This window comes from Oncorhynchus kisutch, linkage group LG4 (genome assembly GCF_002021735.2).
Source record: "Oncorhynchus kisutch isolate 150728-3 linkage group LG4, Okis_V2, whole genome shotgun sequence".
Classification (NCBI taxonomy): Eukaryota; Metazoa; Chordata; class Actinopteri; order Salmoniformes; family Salmonidae; genus Oncorhynchus; species Oncorhynchus kisutch.
The window spans coordinates 17,821,210-17,838,720 of NC_034177.2; the positions used below are offsets into that span (position 1 = coordinate 17,821,210).

At 42.8% G+C, this 17,511-nt stretch overlaps 1 protein-coding gene across 3 annotated transcripts in view; it reads right to left on the minus strand.

Annotated features, from left to right (window-relative positions):
• Window positions 1-2,428: 2,428 nt before the first annotated feature.
• xxylt1 (xyloside xylosyltransferase 1) overlaps window positions 2,429-17,511 on the minus strand; it is a 91,438-nt gene continuing 76,355 nt past the window's right edge. For 2 of the 3 annotated variants that reach the window (XM_020480374.2, XM_031822556.1), the window contains exon 5: window positions 4,466-8,214. In XM_020480374.2, coding sequence (XP_020335963.1) covers window positions 7,818-8,214 — 397 coding nt within the window. In that variant the 3' untranslated portion in view covers window positions 4,466-7,817. Of the gene's footprint in view, window positions 4,122-4,465; window positions 8,215-17,511 lie in introns of those variants that run through there. The other variant, XM_031822555.1, reaches the window with a different exon arrangement.

Below are 17,511 nucleotides of genomic sequence, written 5' to 3' on the forward strand. Positions count from 1 at the left end.
AAATAAAAAAATACAATCTAAGCTAGATGCCCTCAATCTCACACAAATCATCAAGGAACCCACCAGGTACAACCCTAAATCTGTAAACAAGGGCACCCTCATAGACGTTATCCTGACCAACTGACCCTCCAAATACACCTCCGCTGTCTTCTATCAGGATCTCAGCGATCACTGCCTCATTGCCTGTATCCGCAGTCAAACGACCACCCCTAATCACTGTAAAACGCTCCCTAAAACACTTTTGCTATCAGGCCTTTCTAATCGACCTGGGCCAGGTATCCTGGAAGGATATTGACCTCATCCCGTCAGTTGAGGATGCCTGGTCATTCTTTAAAAGTAACTTCCTCACCATCTTAGATAAGCATGCTCCGTTCAAAAAAATCAGAACTAAGAACAGATATAGCCCCTGGTTCACTCCAGACCTGACTGCCCTCGACCAGCACAAAAACATTATGTGGCGGACTGCAATAGCATCGAATAGTCCCCGCGGTATGCAACTGTTCAGGGAAGTCAGGAACCAATACACACAGTCAGTCAGGAAAGCAAAGGCTAGCTTTTTCAAGCAGAAATTTGCTTCCTGTAGCTCTAACTCCAAAAAGTTCTGGGACACTGTAAAGTCCATGGAGAACAAGAGCACCTCCTTCCAGCTGCCCACTGCACTGAGACTAGGTAACACAGTCACCACTGATAAATCCATGATAATCGAAAACTTCAACAAGCATTTCTCAACGGCTGGCCATGCCTTCCTCCTGGCTACTCCAACCTCGGCCAACAGCTCCACCCCCCCCCGCAGCTTCTCGCTCAAGCCTCCCCAGCTTCTCCTTTACCCAAATCCAGATAGCAGATGTTCTGAAAGAGCTGCAAAACCTGTACCCGTACAAATCAGCTGGGCTTGAGAATCTGGACCCTCTATTTCTGAAACTATCCACGCCATTGTCGCAACCCCTATTACCAGCCTGTTCAACCTCTCTTTCATATCGTCTGAGATCCTGGGCAGCCGTCTTCATCGACATGGCCAAGACTTTCGACTCTGTCAATCACCATATTCTTATCGGCAGACTCAGTAGCCTCGGTTTGTCTAATGACTGCCTTGCTTGGTTCTCCAACTACTTTGCAGACAGAGTTCAGTGTGTCAAATCGGAGGGCATGTTGTCCGGTCCTCTGGCAGTCTCTATGGGGGTGCCACAGGGTTCAATTCTTGGGCCGACTCTTTTCTCTGTAGATATCAATGATGTTGCTCTTGCTGCGGGTGATTCCCTGATCCACCTCTACACAGACGACACCATTCTGTATACTTCTGGCCCTTCCTTGGACACTGTGCTATCTAACCTCCAAACAAGCTTCAATGCCATACAACACTCCTTCCGTTGCCTCCAACTGCTCTTAAACGCTAGTAAAACCAAATGCATGCTTTTCAACCATTCGCTGCCTGCACCCGCACGCCCGACTAGCATCACCACCCTGAATGGTTCCGACCTAGAATATGTGGACATCTATAAGTACCTAGGTGTCTGGCTAGACTGTAAACTCTCCTTCCAGACTCATATCAAACATCTCCAATCCAAAATCAAATCTAGCCTCCTTCACTCACGCCGCCAAACTTACTAAATAAGGTACTAAAGCACCTTATACCACCCACCACTGCGACCTGAATGCTCTAGTTGGCTGGCCCTCGCTACATATTCATTGCCAGACCCACTGGCTCCAGATCATCTACAAGTCCATGCTAGGTAAAGCTCCGCCTTATCTCAGTTCACTGGTCACGATGCAACACCCACCCGTAGCACGCACTCCAGCAAGTGTATCTCACTGATCATCCCTAAAGCCAACACCTCATTTGGCCGCCTTTCCTTCCAGTTCTCTGCTGCCTGTGACTGGAACGAATTGCAAAAATCGTTGAGGTTGGAGACTTTTATCTCCCTCACCAACTTTAAACATCTGCTATCTGAGCAGCTAACCGATCGCTGCAGCTGTACATAGTCCATCGGTAAATAGCCCACCCAATTTACCTACCTCATCCCCATACTGTTTTTATTTATTTACTTTTCTGCTCTTTTGCCCACCAGTATCTCTACCTGCACATAACCATCTGATCATTTATCACTCCAGTGTTAATCTGCTAAATTGTAATTATTCGCCTACCTCCTCATGCCTTTTGCACACAATTGTATATATGTATATATTTTTTTCCCTACTGTGTTATTGACTTGTTTATTGTTTACTCCATGTGTAAACTCTGTGTTGCTGTCTGTTCACACTGCTATGCTTTATCTTGGCCAGGTCGCAGTTGTAAATGAGAACTTGTTCTCAACTAGCCTGCCTGGTTAAATAAAGGTGAAATAAATAAATAAATAAAATAAAAATTCTCAGAGATCATTTCACTCACTTTGTCCCCAGACTCCGGACAGGTGTCATGTGGAGATTCTTCAATTCCGTCCACAACCATGTTGTTCTGCCTTGATTGTCCCTCAAGGTTATCTTGGATTCACACACAGAACTTGCCGCTCTCCTGTTTCAACACATCGAGCTGACCGTGGGAGAACTGCAAACTGTTCTTCAGGTCCTGGACCATTTTTTTATTAGCTGAATCCATCAGTATTTGGACAAAACACTTGAAGGTATTTTCTTGTTGTTGTAACAACTACTTGTAGAACTCTTTTTTCATTTAAAAGATCCTTCATGTGTGATAGAGACAGAGCAGGTCACAAGAAAGATTGAAAACAACAAACAGCAGGGATCTAGACAGCCACAAACCCGGGACAATAGTAGGGTCATAGAACCCTACACTAATTATCTTTGATCCTCAGACAAAGTGAGTTTTCACTATTCTACAGACCTAACTTGCTTACCACTTTTTCCATGTAGCTTATTCCTTCAAAGACTCCATGAAATGATGACCTCTTCCTTAATATTTGGTCACATTATTAATATTGTTTATGGTTTCCTAGAATCAAGGGGTGGCTCAACTAACCCCATGTCCCCTACTGTAGGAAACGACTTGTGAAATTCACCTTACTCTACAGGTTGGAAGGCAAGGTTACTGGTTGTTGATCTGTGTGGAATGTCCGTACAGCAGTGCTACCAAGAGACTAGCACTTTGGGATGAGGGAAATGCATGTGTGTGAGAAAAGTGACTGAAATAGGTAATGTCTCTCTCACATCCACAACTGCTGTTTAAAGGCACACGTCACCCTGTCATCACAGATAATCTGTGTAGCGCCTGACATGAAGCAACAGATAGGTATGAAATGTGACACTATTGAGATAGAACTAGAATATAGGACTTTCCTGGAGACACCATGATCCAATGTCTTTTCTGAGAGTGGTGCGATGTACTGGCTAGTTGACAAAACTCATATACTGGTAAATCAATCAAAGGATTTACTGCAGACTATGACATTTATAAATCTTGCATCATCAACCTGGAGGTTTTTCACAAGTTATATTTCCAGAATTTCTCATGAAACAGATTTTCTTCTAATCTACTCTACATATGAAACAATGTAAGAATCAATAAACAAATGACTTGGCTACCTATTAAGCCTCGATTGAGCAGAACTGCGGCTAGATGCATTTCTTACGTTTTTAATCAGCTAATGATTTAAAAAATTCTAACTTACAAACCAGTTGGGAATGTGTTTGCAAATTAAGTGAAGTGAACTAGCTATCAGATCAGTTGCCATCTTGAGTCCCTATAAACAGATTGAAAAACATATTTGCTACATTTGTCATTGGCTGGCTAGCAAGTTCACCAGGATTAAAAAAATATTTTGGGCCTTCATAATTTAAACCTTCCTGAATTCACAATTAGTCAGTTTAGTTGTTCATCTAAAGAGCTGATCAACTCATTTGGATGAGATTGCTTGCTAGCCAGCTAGCAGCGAACATTAGATCGTTGTGTAAATTGTTAGCTGGATAGCTAGCTTGGCTAGTGGGCTGATAAAATAAAACATGGCATTGTATGTTCAAATTATTGAATAATAAAGGAATTTGTTGAATATTTTTAAATAATTTTGTAAGCACAAACATTATACTCACATTTGACAAAGATCACTGTTAAATGTTCTCTGAAGCGGGGACTTTTGTCAGCCATTCCTTTCTTCTTCCTCCTCCTCTTCTATCTGGCGGTACACACAAACAAACTTTGAATGTGAAGTATATGCGAAATATATTCATAATACTAACTAAAATAAAGAAAACAACCTACTAGGCAAAAAAGTATAATCAGATTCTGCCATTTATGAATATCCTACCTGGCGAAAGATATATTGGAAGCGGACTTCAAAATTGCCCTTCAAAACGCATCTTATTCTCTTTAGTCCTGCTTGAAATGTGGCCACAAAAAGGCAGCATCCTTGTCGATTTGGGACACGGCATTTGTCTGAATTTCACATGAAACAGATTATCTACTCTATTCATAATGTTACTTTAATTTAGCATTACAATAGCATGAAACCCACATGTCCAAAATGTTTTGATGATTTATTAAGCAAATATGATAAAAACCAAGGTACATGAAAGACTGATTAGAGATCCTTTCAAGGTGGCAAAGTTAAATGTTACAGAAAAGTATCAGAAGTGACAACGTGGTTACCATTCAATGTAGAGAAGAATGCGGCATAGAAGTATGACATACTCCTTGTCAGTCAATGTTAAAGTGGTATCTTGGAGGAGACCAGTTATGAAAATGCTGTGCACAGATTGCATTATTGCGATTTGTTTTAAATACAGTACGTAGTGCATATATGCTTATTGTGTTGAGTACCCGTTTTTGCTGAATATGCCCTTGAAGAAAACATAACATTTTGGGGTTCCTACATTCAATACAGGAGCATTTGCGGCCATTCAGTGGTTTGAAATGCAGCCAGATAATTTAAAGACACTTGAGAGAAAGTATAGTTGGGTCTTCTGAACCCCTGCCCTTTGAAATTTCATTGCACAATATGACACAAACGAGTGGCACTGACACTACCACAATACAACAGAACACAGCTAATAATCATATGCACATCCACATAACCTAAATGAGACCATGGTTAACCTTTCAAAAACAAAAAAAGTACAGTACAAAAGCAGCAACACAAAAACATTTAAATGACATAACCCAGAGCCAAACCTAGACGTTAACTTGACAAGCACAAAAAAACAACACAAAATACAAGAGACAAACAAATTTAAAAAAGACATGACTTTGGCTCCGTCATCATACAACAATAGCAGATGATCTTTCCTATTGCATTTTATTCTGTATGTTCTGGAGTGGCTTATCCTTAACCTTGATATGATCTGGCAGCACAACACACTGTACACAGGTTGATGTGTCAGAGCAGTCGATTCCTCTTACCTGCAGGCTGATTGCTAGGTTCAACTGTACTTAGTCTGCTCTATAGACACGCAGGGTACATACAATGGACCAAATCCAAAAAAGAGTGACCTCATTAGCTTGCCTTCAGATGACTTATGTACAGTGAGCTTCAAAAGTATTGGGACAGTGAAATGTTTTGTTTCTTTGGCTCTGTACTCCAGCACTTTAGATTTTAAATGGTACAATGACTAACAGGTTGAACTGCAGACTGTCAGCTTTAATTTGAGCGGAATTTCATCCATATCGGGTGAACCGTTTAGAAATTACAGGACTTTTATACATAATCCCCCCATTTTAGAGGACCAAAAATATTGGGACATTCACTTATATGTGTATTAAAGTAGTAAAAAGTTAAGTATTTTGTCCCATATTCATAGCACGCAATGACTACATTAAGCTTGTGACTACGAATTTGTTGGATGCATTTGATGTTTGTTTTAGTTGTGTTTCAGATTATTTTGTGCCCAATAGAAATGAATGGTAAATAATGTAGTGTCATGCTAACCTCTCAACATTTTACAATAACATGGGAGGTTAAATTGCATCTGTAACTTGAAAATAATTTGTAAATAACTGCAAATTGACTGCAAGAAGCCCAAACAGATATAATATTTCACTGAAACATAATAATTTCAAACCTTGCTTACATTTGTATACAATCACATATCTCTCTATTATTTGTGGGGAATACTTTGGAACAGATGTCTAAAAATGTGATCACTTGGAGCTCCTTTGCTGGGGTTTTTACAGCCTTTTATGTCTAACAATAAAAAAATGATTTGCTCAGAAAATTTGGGGCGCCAAATAAAATCACAGGCCGCCAGTCGGGGAACCCTGCTCTACTGGCATATCAAAGTTCCAGAGTGGGATTCCTGCTACTCTCTGTCGCTCAGTGGGTAGAGTATGGAGCTTGCAATGCCAGGAGAGTGAGTTAGATTCCCGGGACCACCCATACGTATGTATGCACACATGAATAAGTCGCTTTGGATAAAAGCATCTGCTAAATGGCATATATATTAATGTCAGCTCCAGGTAACACAGAGACAAACAAAACGGGGTCAATATGTAGTCACAATGGTGGCTAAATCCCACTCGAAAATGTATGTTTGTGTGTGGGCCAAGCATCTACATGTGTAGCCTATCATCCCTCACCTGTACCGCCCTCTCCCCTCCCCCTCTTCTCTCCATTACGCAGTCACTGGGATGTCCTAGCGGGTGTCAGTGTGTCGTACTTCCTGCCCACTCACCCTGCCAGAAAAGAGTCCAGCATTGGTAAACAACAGTGTTCGGGAAGCTACTCTGAAAATATAGTTTACCAAGCTACCAATTACTTCACACTGGAATAAGTTAAACTACACTAAAGCTACCCTTAAGAAAAATATAGTTCATTTAACTAAAGTTACTTTGAAAAAGTACTTCACTACATCCACACTCCTAGGTGAACAAATCTGAAATGCCATAGACTACACTTTAGGGTGATATGCAACCAGAAGGTGTAATTTTGCCTATTTAACACAAAAATTATGTTTCAAATGAGATTTAGGCAGGTCTGATGCTTTGTAAAAGAAATGAAATGATTTTTGCAAAATAAGTAGTGTGTAATTCCAGTAGTTATCTACATCCCTACATAGCAAAACAAGTAATTAACTACTGAAAACACTACCAAGATTTGAATTTAGTTAAACTACCACCAAGCTACTGCAAAATGTAGTTAAATCACTAGTTGAACTACATGTAGTTCACTACTCCAGGGCGGGCAGTGAATGAGCACTGATTGTTAACCCTCACCTAATCTTGAGCTGATTAGAGGGAGAAAAGAGAGAGACAGACAAATCCAGACTGACTACCATGATACACAGCAAACCCACATTAGCACAGATAAAATACTCACACTAATCAGCTCATATTCTCTCATACATTACACCAGGGTATTATTACAGTTTGTCAGGAATATTCAATGTAAAGAGTTATTTTTGTTGGTGAAGGTTTGCCATTTTCTCTTATGCACGCTAACCATTCTTTTTTGTACCACAGTCCAACATTCTTCAAGAATGTTAAATGTTCCAAAAAGTGAACTGAGAGAACAAAGTATGGCATTCGGCAATTTTCACCAGCAAGGTCTCTTTATGCTCCACGTTTATCATTAGCATCACTTGACATTAGTGGAGTGAGTGAGATGCCTTGTACTGACTGTATTGCACACCTGTCCAGCAGGGGGCAGGAGTGGGAGCAATGTTTACAGTAGCAGTGGTACAGTACAGAAATGGTTTTGATTCCAAAACTTTTGTTGCCACATGGCTAAACTAAGACCTTTTGGAGTTTTGTTGTGACCCAGAAAGTTGTGTAGCTAATATCTTTTTTCTCTCCAGAACCCAGTCTTGAGCCACAACCTCCAATGAGTTCACCACAAAACAGACCCACCATTTAGGGAAACACATTACGAGGTCCCAACTCAGTCATCGGGTATGGGCGTATTACAGTTTCCATGGTAGATATACACCGGCCCCTCACAGCGGTAGTAGAGCTGGAACACGTCCCCGTATCCATGCTCCCTCCACCAGGTACACAGCTGGCGGTTCCAGCCACAGGCCAACTGGTGGAACAGCCCTGGGTGTTCCATGCCGATCATGCTGAAGAAGTCCTGGTCCCCCAGGTGGCCCCTGAAGTGGTACTGGTCAGCCAGCTGGGCCACGTTTCTGGGCTCCAGGAGTTGGTTGTAGAGGGCTGAGGTCCGCATGGCCCCTAGGTCCAGCAGCATCACGCCACTGTTGAAGCCCGGCAAGCCGTCGGGAGGAGGCTCCCCCACACGGGACTGAGGGTTCTCCTTACGGTACTGCCAGAAGGTGTGTCTGGAGGGGAAAGAGTTAAGGGGAAGTTCAGAGAAAGAACCAAGAGGTTGTTCCGTAAAGCAGGATGTTCACAACAATGCAGATAGAGAAGTAGTGTAAAGATGTGATTACCTAGTTGTGGATTAGTTGGGATAAAAGAGACAGAGATCATTAGTGCCTAATGATGTCAAATTGACACCAAAAAGTATGACACAATCGCACCTGCACTTTAAGTCAACTAAAATATTTTTTATTTATTTTATTTTACCTTTATTTTATTAGGCAAGTCAGTTAAGAACAAATTCTTATTTTCAATGACGGCCTAGGAACAGTGGGTTAACTGCCTGTTCAGGGGCAGAACGACAGATTTGTCAGCTCGGGGATTCGAACTTGCAACCTTTCGGTTACTAGTCCAACGCTCTAACCACTAGGCTACCCTGCCGCCCCAAATGTATAGACCTCAGTCTTCTCAAAGATATAGTTTTGAGTGAGTAAAGTATTTTTTAAAGACTGTTTTCTTATGCTACACACCACCATACTGCTATATGCTGAAAGTCTAGACAAAGAATCCTATCATGCATTTCTACATGACACATCCAAAGAGGGGGAAACACTGCCCTGCACCATCGGGCCTCTTCCAGAGTGGACAGCACCTCCTCACCCCACCACCCCCATGCTTACAGGACAACATCCCAATCAGAAGAAACCAACAGTTCAGTTAGACAGCTATGCAGAATTGGCACGAAGAATAGAGCACCCTGCTGCAGCCGAGCTAAACCAGGGAAGGCATCTCTTCTTTGTTATTATCAGAAATAGAATTATTAGAAATAAAACCTCTTACCATTATGAGTTCAGTTTTAGATAAGCTACCCGAGAAAGGGTTCAAGTTAGCTCATATAAATATCTGTAGCCTCAGAAGCAAATTTCATGAGATGAGTCATTTGCTAATATTAGAAAATATTAATACATTCGCCATTTCTGAGACTTACTTAGACAACACATTTGATGATATGGCAGTAAGAATACAAGGATATACGGTAACATCCATTGAAAAGACAGGAATGTCTACAGGGGAAGTGTTGCTATGTCCACTACCGGTCAAAAGTTTTTCTTTATTTGTACTATTTACTACACTGTGGAATAATATTGAAGACATCAAAACTATTAAATAACACATATGGAATCATATAGTAACCAAAAAAGTGTTATAAAATATATTTTGATTTGTTTATTTGAGATTCTTCAAATAACCACACTTTGCCTTGATGACAGCTTTGCACACTCTTGGCATTCTTTCAACCAGCTTCATTAGGTAGTCACCTGGAATGCATTTCAATTAACAGGTGTGCCGCCTTAATGCGTTTGAGCCAATCAGTTGTGTTGTGACAAGATGGAGGGGTATACAGAGGATAGCCTGTGTGTGTGTGTGTGTGTGTGTGTGTGTGTGTGTTTGAGCTGGTCCCATTCAATGGCGAGCAGAGCAGATCAGATCTGCTTCAGGCCAGGCCAGGGTCTGCTGAATAAACAGCCCTGCATAAAACAGGAAGAGAGCTGGTCCAGGAGCCAGATGGAGCGCCAGGGGGCTCTGCCAACTCAGCACCCTGCTCTGCCAACACACTAAGCCCATAGATCTACATAGGACATGGCATCTTAAATGACCATGTGTGTGTATATGTTTGCTTATATATTATCTTGCTACACTGTTACAGTTCCTGTCAGTGGTACCAGTTTGCAACAGAATAATATCTGATATCAGGTCATTATCACTGTTGATGAGAACTTGGTCTGGCCAGAACTAGTCGATTGCATAACAGACAGCTCATGTGCATAGTCCTGGCCTGGTTCAGGAGCTCTGTGGCCCTTAGTCTTTAGCCTAACCTTCTGGCTAACCCCCGGGATCTCTGATCTAATGGGTATTTTCTAGGAGAGGAGCAACCTGCCTCCAGTGTGCTCTGCTCTCCAGCTCTAACAGAGGAATGTGAGGGCAGCAGCCTAGTAGTCTGACCGTGTGTTTGCTCAGCTGTGGTTACACTCAGGGCTAGACGCCGACTCTCCAAGACTTCGACACCACAGCGCCCCCTAATGGTGACGGTACCTCTGTCTCACCTTGAGGGCAGATGAGGTATGGACTGAGTTAGGGGAGCTTAGGGTGGACAGGACAGAGTCATTTAACCCTCTACACACTGCAGGCTTATCCCTCTTTTCAGCATAAAATATTGAATAATGCATACCTGCCAAGCACGCTTCTCTCTCATAAGCAGCAGCTTATGCAGGAAATCCACAGATTGGCTCGGGGCCTGCTATGTCAGGAAATACCTGGGTAAATGTTGTGAATGCAGGAATCGAAATGGCCTCGAAATGAGGCCAAATGTCATGGAAATGGTGGCTGATGGGCATGAAGGCACCTTGAGGGGAGCGGTGGAAATGTATGCTGGAGAGGTGGGCCAGGCTGACATACTGTACTCTACTGTGTGATGCGTAGAGTACTGCACTTAAGACACATAGTAGCACAGCTCTGATGTGTTTGCATGGACTGATATATTGATATAACTAGGCAGGTATAGGTATATAATTTTGGTGTGAAGCTTTAAAGGTCAGCTGCCTTTAGGTCGTTTAAAACCAGTGAAGTTGTTTCTATGTGGCATTGATATGAGTCATTATTCTAGTGTGAAAATTGACTACAAAGTGTAAATAGGATAATTTTGGTCATAAAGTCCTGTCTCATCCAAAACTGAGTTTTGTAAGTGAGTTCGTCATGACTTACTGGAGGTTTGGGTATGGATTACGATCATGCTCATGTACCCAGTGACCACCAATGTTATGCTAAAATACCTGTTGGCCCTAAGCCCTTTATGGAGTGGCCACTTACTGAAGTGTTTGTCAATCCCTCAAATGTGACACTTTTTGGGGGACAAAATGAGAATTGAGACGATCAGAGCACACTTGAATAACAACTGCAACTTGTCAATATTCCAAAAACCAATTTGCAAGAATCTTGTGTCCCCGCGACCTGTTTTGCAACATGATTCCTAAAGAAACACTGCCCGACAGACCAACACACACTCTGGTAGTTGTACAAAACAAAATGGCATAAAGCACACACGTCGCCACTCGGCAGTGACTTGATAAGTTGATTGTGGCCTGGCTGCTCAATGTGCTTGCTAGCTACTACTTGCTAGCTTCATTGAAAAAGGAAAATAAAAGGGGACAGAGTTGGAACTTAGATAGCTACTTTGAAAGCTTGCAGATGATGAAGTTGTAGACATGTTATTGTTCTTAGAAAACAGTCCGGGGCACGCAGCCAGACTTTTCCGACTCGATAGACCGTATGCAATGCACTGACTAGTTTTACTAGCACCTTTTTTAACTTGAGAAATACTGCAACAAACACCTTAGCAAGATGCAAAATTGCACGACTAAGACCTGCTCGGGCAAAAACATCTGAATGAATTACAGATTTCTTGATTTATTTGAATTCGGACAATTTTTAAAGGAAGTGACCATTTTGAGGAAGTGGCTATTTTATCGTAATTTCCGGTCACAACTTGCAGACTTGTTTTCGAGTTGCTGTGCGTTTTGTTGCCAACCTATTTTGCTACCTGACAACTTTACGGTTTTTACTTTTTAATTACCGTTTATATATATATATATATATATATATATATATATTTTTTTTTTCTTCTCAACTTTTTCACTCCGGATGCTTTATCTGGACACGATTCGTCAGGACCTCCAACAGCCGAAGCTAAGTAGTAACATTAACATGATGCCTTCTAATTGCAGTCGCTGTACTCGCATTATGGCAAGGATAGCTGTGCTGCAAGCCCAGCTTCAGACGCAATCGTTAGGCAAGGGTAATTTCAGTGTAGGAAAGGATGAAACAGCGTCTGTGCCACCAGTAAGTACAGATAGTAGTATAAATCCCCTGGCACAGTCCCCGCAGCCGGGCAACTTTCTCACGGTTTCTGGAAGGAAATGCTGTAGGAACGCACAACCGGTGTCGCTCATTCTTTCAACCGGTTTTCCCCATTAAGCAGCGAGTCGGAGTCAGAGGCCGAGTCTTCTCTGGTCTCTACTCCTCCTGTTACGGGGTCTGAGACGCCGAAGCTTCCCACCATTAGCTCTGACAAATTGAAAACTCTAGTCATTGGCGACTCCATTACCCGCAGTATTAGACTTAAAACGAATCATCCAGCGATCATACACAGTTTACCAGGGGGCAGGGCTACCGACGTTAAGGCTAATCTGAAGATGGTGCTGGCTAAAGCTAAAACTGGCGAGTGTAGAGAGTATAGAGATATTGTTATCCACGTCGGCACCAACGATGTTAGGATGAAACAGTCAGAGATCACCACATAGCTTCTGCGTGTAAATCAGCTAGAAAGATGTGTCGGCATCGAGTAATTGTCTCTGGCCCCCTCCCAGTTAGGGGGAGTGATGAGCTCTACAGCAGAGTCTCACAACTCAATCGCTGGTTGAAAACTGTTTTCTGCCCCTCCCAAAAGATAGAATTTGTAGATAATTGGCCCTCTTTCTGGGACTCACCCACAAACAGGACCAAGCCTGACCTGCTGAGGAGTGACGGACTCCATCCTAGCTGGAGGGGTGCTCTCATCTTATCTACCAACATAGACAGGGCTCTAACTCCTCTAGCTCCACAATGAAATAGGGTGCAGGCCAGGCAGCAGGCTGTTAGCCAGCCTGCCAGCATAGTGGAGTCTGCCACTAGCACAGTCAGTGTAGTCAGCTCAGCTATCACCATTGAGACCGTGTCTGTGCCTCGACCTAGGTTGGGCAAAACTAAGCATGGCGGTGTTCACCTTAGCAATCTCACTAGGATAAAGACCACTTCCATTCCTGTCATTATTGAAAGAGATCATGAAACCTCACATCTCAAAATAGGGCTACTTAATGTTAGATCCCTTACTTCAAAGGCAATTATAGTCAATGAACTAATCACTGATCATAATCTTGATGTGATTGGCCTGACTGAAACATGGCTTAAGCCTGATGAATTTACTGGGTTAAATGAGGCCTCACCTCCTGGCTACACTAGTGACCATATCCCCCGTGCATCCCGGAAAGGCGGAGGTGTTGCTAACATTTACGATAGCAAATTTCAATTTACAAAAAAAAAAAATACGTTTTCGTCTTTTGAGCTTCTAGTCATGAAATCTATGCAGCCTACTCAATCACTTTTTATAGCTACTATTTACAAGCCTCCTGGGCCACATACAGCGTTCCTCACTGAGTTCCCTGAATTCCTATCGGACCTTGTAGTCATAGCAGATAATATTCTAATCTTTGTTGACTTTAATATTCACATGAAAAAGTCCACAGACCCACTCCAAAAGGCTTTCGGAGCCATCATCGACTTGTCCAACATGTCTCTGGTCCCACTCACTGTCACAGTCATACGCTGGACCTAGTTTTGTCCCATGGAATAAATGTTGTGGATCTTAATGTTTTTCCTCATAATCCTGGACTATCGGACCACCATTTTATTACGTTTGCAATTGCAACAAATAATCTGCTCAGACCCCAACCAAGGAACATCAAAAGTCGTGCTATAAATTCACAGACAACACAAAGATTCCTTGATGTCCTTCCAGATTCCCTCTGTCTACCCAAGGACGCCAGAGGACAAAAATCAGTTAACCACCTAACTGAGGAACTCAATTTAACCTTGCGCAATACCCTAGATGCAGTTGCACCCCTAAAAACTAAAAACATTTCTCATAAGAAACTAGCTCCCTGGTACACAGAAAATACCCGAGCTCTGAAGCAAGCTTCCAGAAAATTGGAACGGAAATGGCGCCACACCAAACTGGAAGTCTTCCGACTAGCTAGGAAAGACAGTACCGTGCAGTACCGAAGAGCCCTTACTGCTGCTCGATCATCCTATTTTTCTAACGTAATTGTGGAAAATAAGAACAATCCGAAATTCCTTTTTGATACTGTCGCAAAGCTAACTAAAAAGCAGCATTCCCCAAGAGAGGATGACTTTCACTTTAGCAGTGATAAATTCATGAACTTCTTTGAGGAAAAGATTATGATTATTAGAATGCAAATTACGGACTCCTCTTTAAATCTGCGTATTCTTTCAAAGCTCAGTTTTCCTGAGTCTGCACAACTCTGCCAGGACCTAGGATCAAGAGAGACGCTCAAGTGTTTTAGTACTATATCTCTTGACACAATGATGAAAATATTCATGGCTTCTAAACCTTCAAGCTGCATACTGGACCCTATTCCAACTAAACTACTGAAAGAGCTGCTTCCTGTGCTTGGCCCTCCTATCCACCGGATGTGTACCAAACTCACTAAAAGCCTTGACCCAGAAAATATAAAAAACTATCGGCCTATATCGAATCTTCCATTCCTCTCAAAAATTGTAGAAAAGGCTGTTGCGCAGCAACTCACTGCGTTCCTGAAGACAAACAATGTATACGAAATGCTTCAGTCTGGTTTTAGACCCCATCATAGTACTGAGACGGCACTTGTGAAGGTGGTAAATTACATTTTAATGGCATCGGACCGAGGCTCTGCATCTGTCCTCGTGCTCCTAGACCTTAGTGCTGCTTTTGATACCATCGATCACCACATTCTTTTGGAGAGATTGGAAACCCAAATTGGTCTACACGGACAAGTTCTGGCCTGGTTTAGATCTTATCTGTCGGAAAGATATCAGTTTGTCTCTGTGAATGGTTTGTCCTCTGACAAATCAACTGTAAATTTCGGTGTTCCTCAAGGTTCCGTTTTAGGACCACTATTGTTTTCACTATATATTTTACCTCTTGGGGATGTTATTCGAAAACATAATGTTAACTTTCACTGCTATGCAGATGACACACAGCTGTACATTTCAATGAAACATGGTGACGCCCCAAAATTGCCCTTGCTAGAAGCATGTGTTTCAGACATAAGGAAGTGGATGGCTGCAAACGTTCTACTTTTAAACTCAGACAAAACAGAGATGCTTGTTCTAGGTCGCAAGAAACAAAGATCTTCTGTTGAATCTGACAATTAATCTTAATGGTTGTACAGTCGTCTCAAATAAAACTGTGAAGGACCTCGGCGTTACTCTGGACCCTGATCTCTCTTTTGAAGAACATATCAAGACCATTTCAAGGACAGCTTTTTTCCCCATCTATGTAACATTGCAAAAATCTGAAACTTTCTGTCCAAAAATGATGCAGAAAAATGTATCCATGCTTTTCTCACTTCTAGGTTGGACTACTGCAATGCTCTACTTTCCGGCTACCCGGATAAAGCACTAAATAAACTTCAGTTAGTGCTAAATACGGCTGCTAGAATCCTGACTAGAACCCCAACATTTTATGATATGACTCCAGTGCTAGCCTCCCTACACTGGCTTCCTGTTAAGGCAAGGGCTGATTTCAAGGTTTTACTGCTAACCTACAAAACATTACATGGGCTTGCTCATACCTATCTCTCTGATTTGGTACTGCCGTACATACCTACACGTACGCTACGGTCACAAGACGCAGGCCTCCTAATTGTCCCTAGAATTTCTAAGCAAACAGCTGGAGGCAGGGCTTTCTCCTATAGAGCTCCATTTTTATGGAACGGTCTGCCTACCCATGTCAGAGACGCAAACTCGGTCTCTGCCCTTGCTGTCTCTGCCTGGCCGGTTCCCCTCTTTCCACTGGGATTCTCTGCCTCTAACCCTATTACAGGGGCTGAGTCACTGGCTTACTGGGGCTCTCTCATGCCGTCCCTGGAAGGGGTGCGTCGCCTGAGTGGGTTGATTCACTGATGTGGTCATCCTGTCTGGGTTGGCGCCCCCCCCCCCTTGGGTTGTGCCATGGCGGAGATCTTTGTGGGCTATACTCAGCCTTGTCTCAGGATGGTAAGTTGGTGGTTGAAGATATCCCTCTAGTGGTGTGGGGGCTGTGCTTTGGCAAAGTGGGTGGGGTTATATCCTTCCTGTTTGGCCCTGTCCGGGGGTGTCCTCGGATGGGGCCACAGTGTCTCCTGACCCCTCCTGTCTCAGCCTCCAGTATTTATGCTGCAGTAGTTTATGTGTCGGGGGGCTAGGGTCAGTTTGTTATATCTGGAGTACTTCTCCTATCCTATTCGGTGTCCTGTGTGAATCTAAGTGTGCGTTCTCTAATTCTCTCCTTCTCTCTTTCTTTCTCTCTCTCGGAGGACCTGAGCCCTAGGACCATGCCCCAGGACTACCTGACATGATGACTCCTTGCTGTCCCCAGTCCACCTGACCGTGCTGCTGCTCCAGTTTCAACTGTTCTGCCTTATTATTATTCGACCATGCTGGTCATTTATGAACATCTTGGCCATGTTCTGTTATAATCTCCATCCGGCACAGCCAGAAGAGGACTGGCCACCCCACATAGCCTGGTTCCTCTCTAGGTTTCTTCCTAGGTTTTGGCCTTTCTAGGGAGTTTTTCCTAGCCACCGTGCTTCTACACCTGCATTGCTTGCTGTTTGGGGTTTTAGGCTGGGTTTCTGTACAGCACTTTGAGATATCAGCTGATGTACGAAGGGCTATATAATTAAATTGGATTTGATTTGATTTATTGCTACGATGACTCAGGAGGGACAAACAACAGTACCTGCCAGGGTACGATACGCGAACATAACACACCCATATCAAACCACACCCCCAAGACAACTCTTGTTTGGCTTTAGTGACGGCCATTAGCATTTCTTAATGAGCAATCTTCAAAACGACGCCAAAGCAGGAAGTGCAGTCACCCTTTAAAGACTGTGCACTTAATTGTATGTCTCCTCTGTTGTCTGTCACGTTCTTGGACTTGGGCCTTGGCTTTGTGATGGGAGAAGGTTGCATGTTATCATTGGTATGCTTGCATGGATGTCCACCCTCCCATAGAGGAACACACAGACACTCTGGCCAATTGGCAGAAGCAATGAGGAGCCCGCCAAGATTGCTCTACAACTATTCAGAGGATGGTTTGCAAATGCGCTGTGAACACAGGAAATGTGAAAAACACACGTTTCCCTCACCATCTTCCTCCCTCCATCTCAAAGAAGGCTTTGTGGTCTGAAGTTCAGAGGAGCTTGTTCTCAAGGACATTTCAGTTTAAAGTCAGTATCTGAAGTCAGGAAACAATAGAGTGATTGCCTCCTACCACAAACCAATTCTGGCACTAAAACTGCACCTAACAAGCTGTATAGGGCCATAAGCAAACAAGAAAATTCAAACCAGATGTAGCGTTTTTCGTGGCCGGTGCTTTTAATGCAGGGAAACTGAAATCCATTTTACATCATTTTTACCAGAATGTCACCTTTAGATCAGCTTTACTCCACACATAGAAT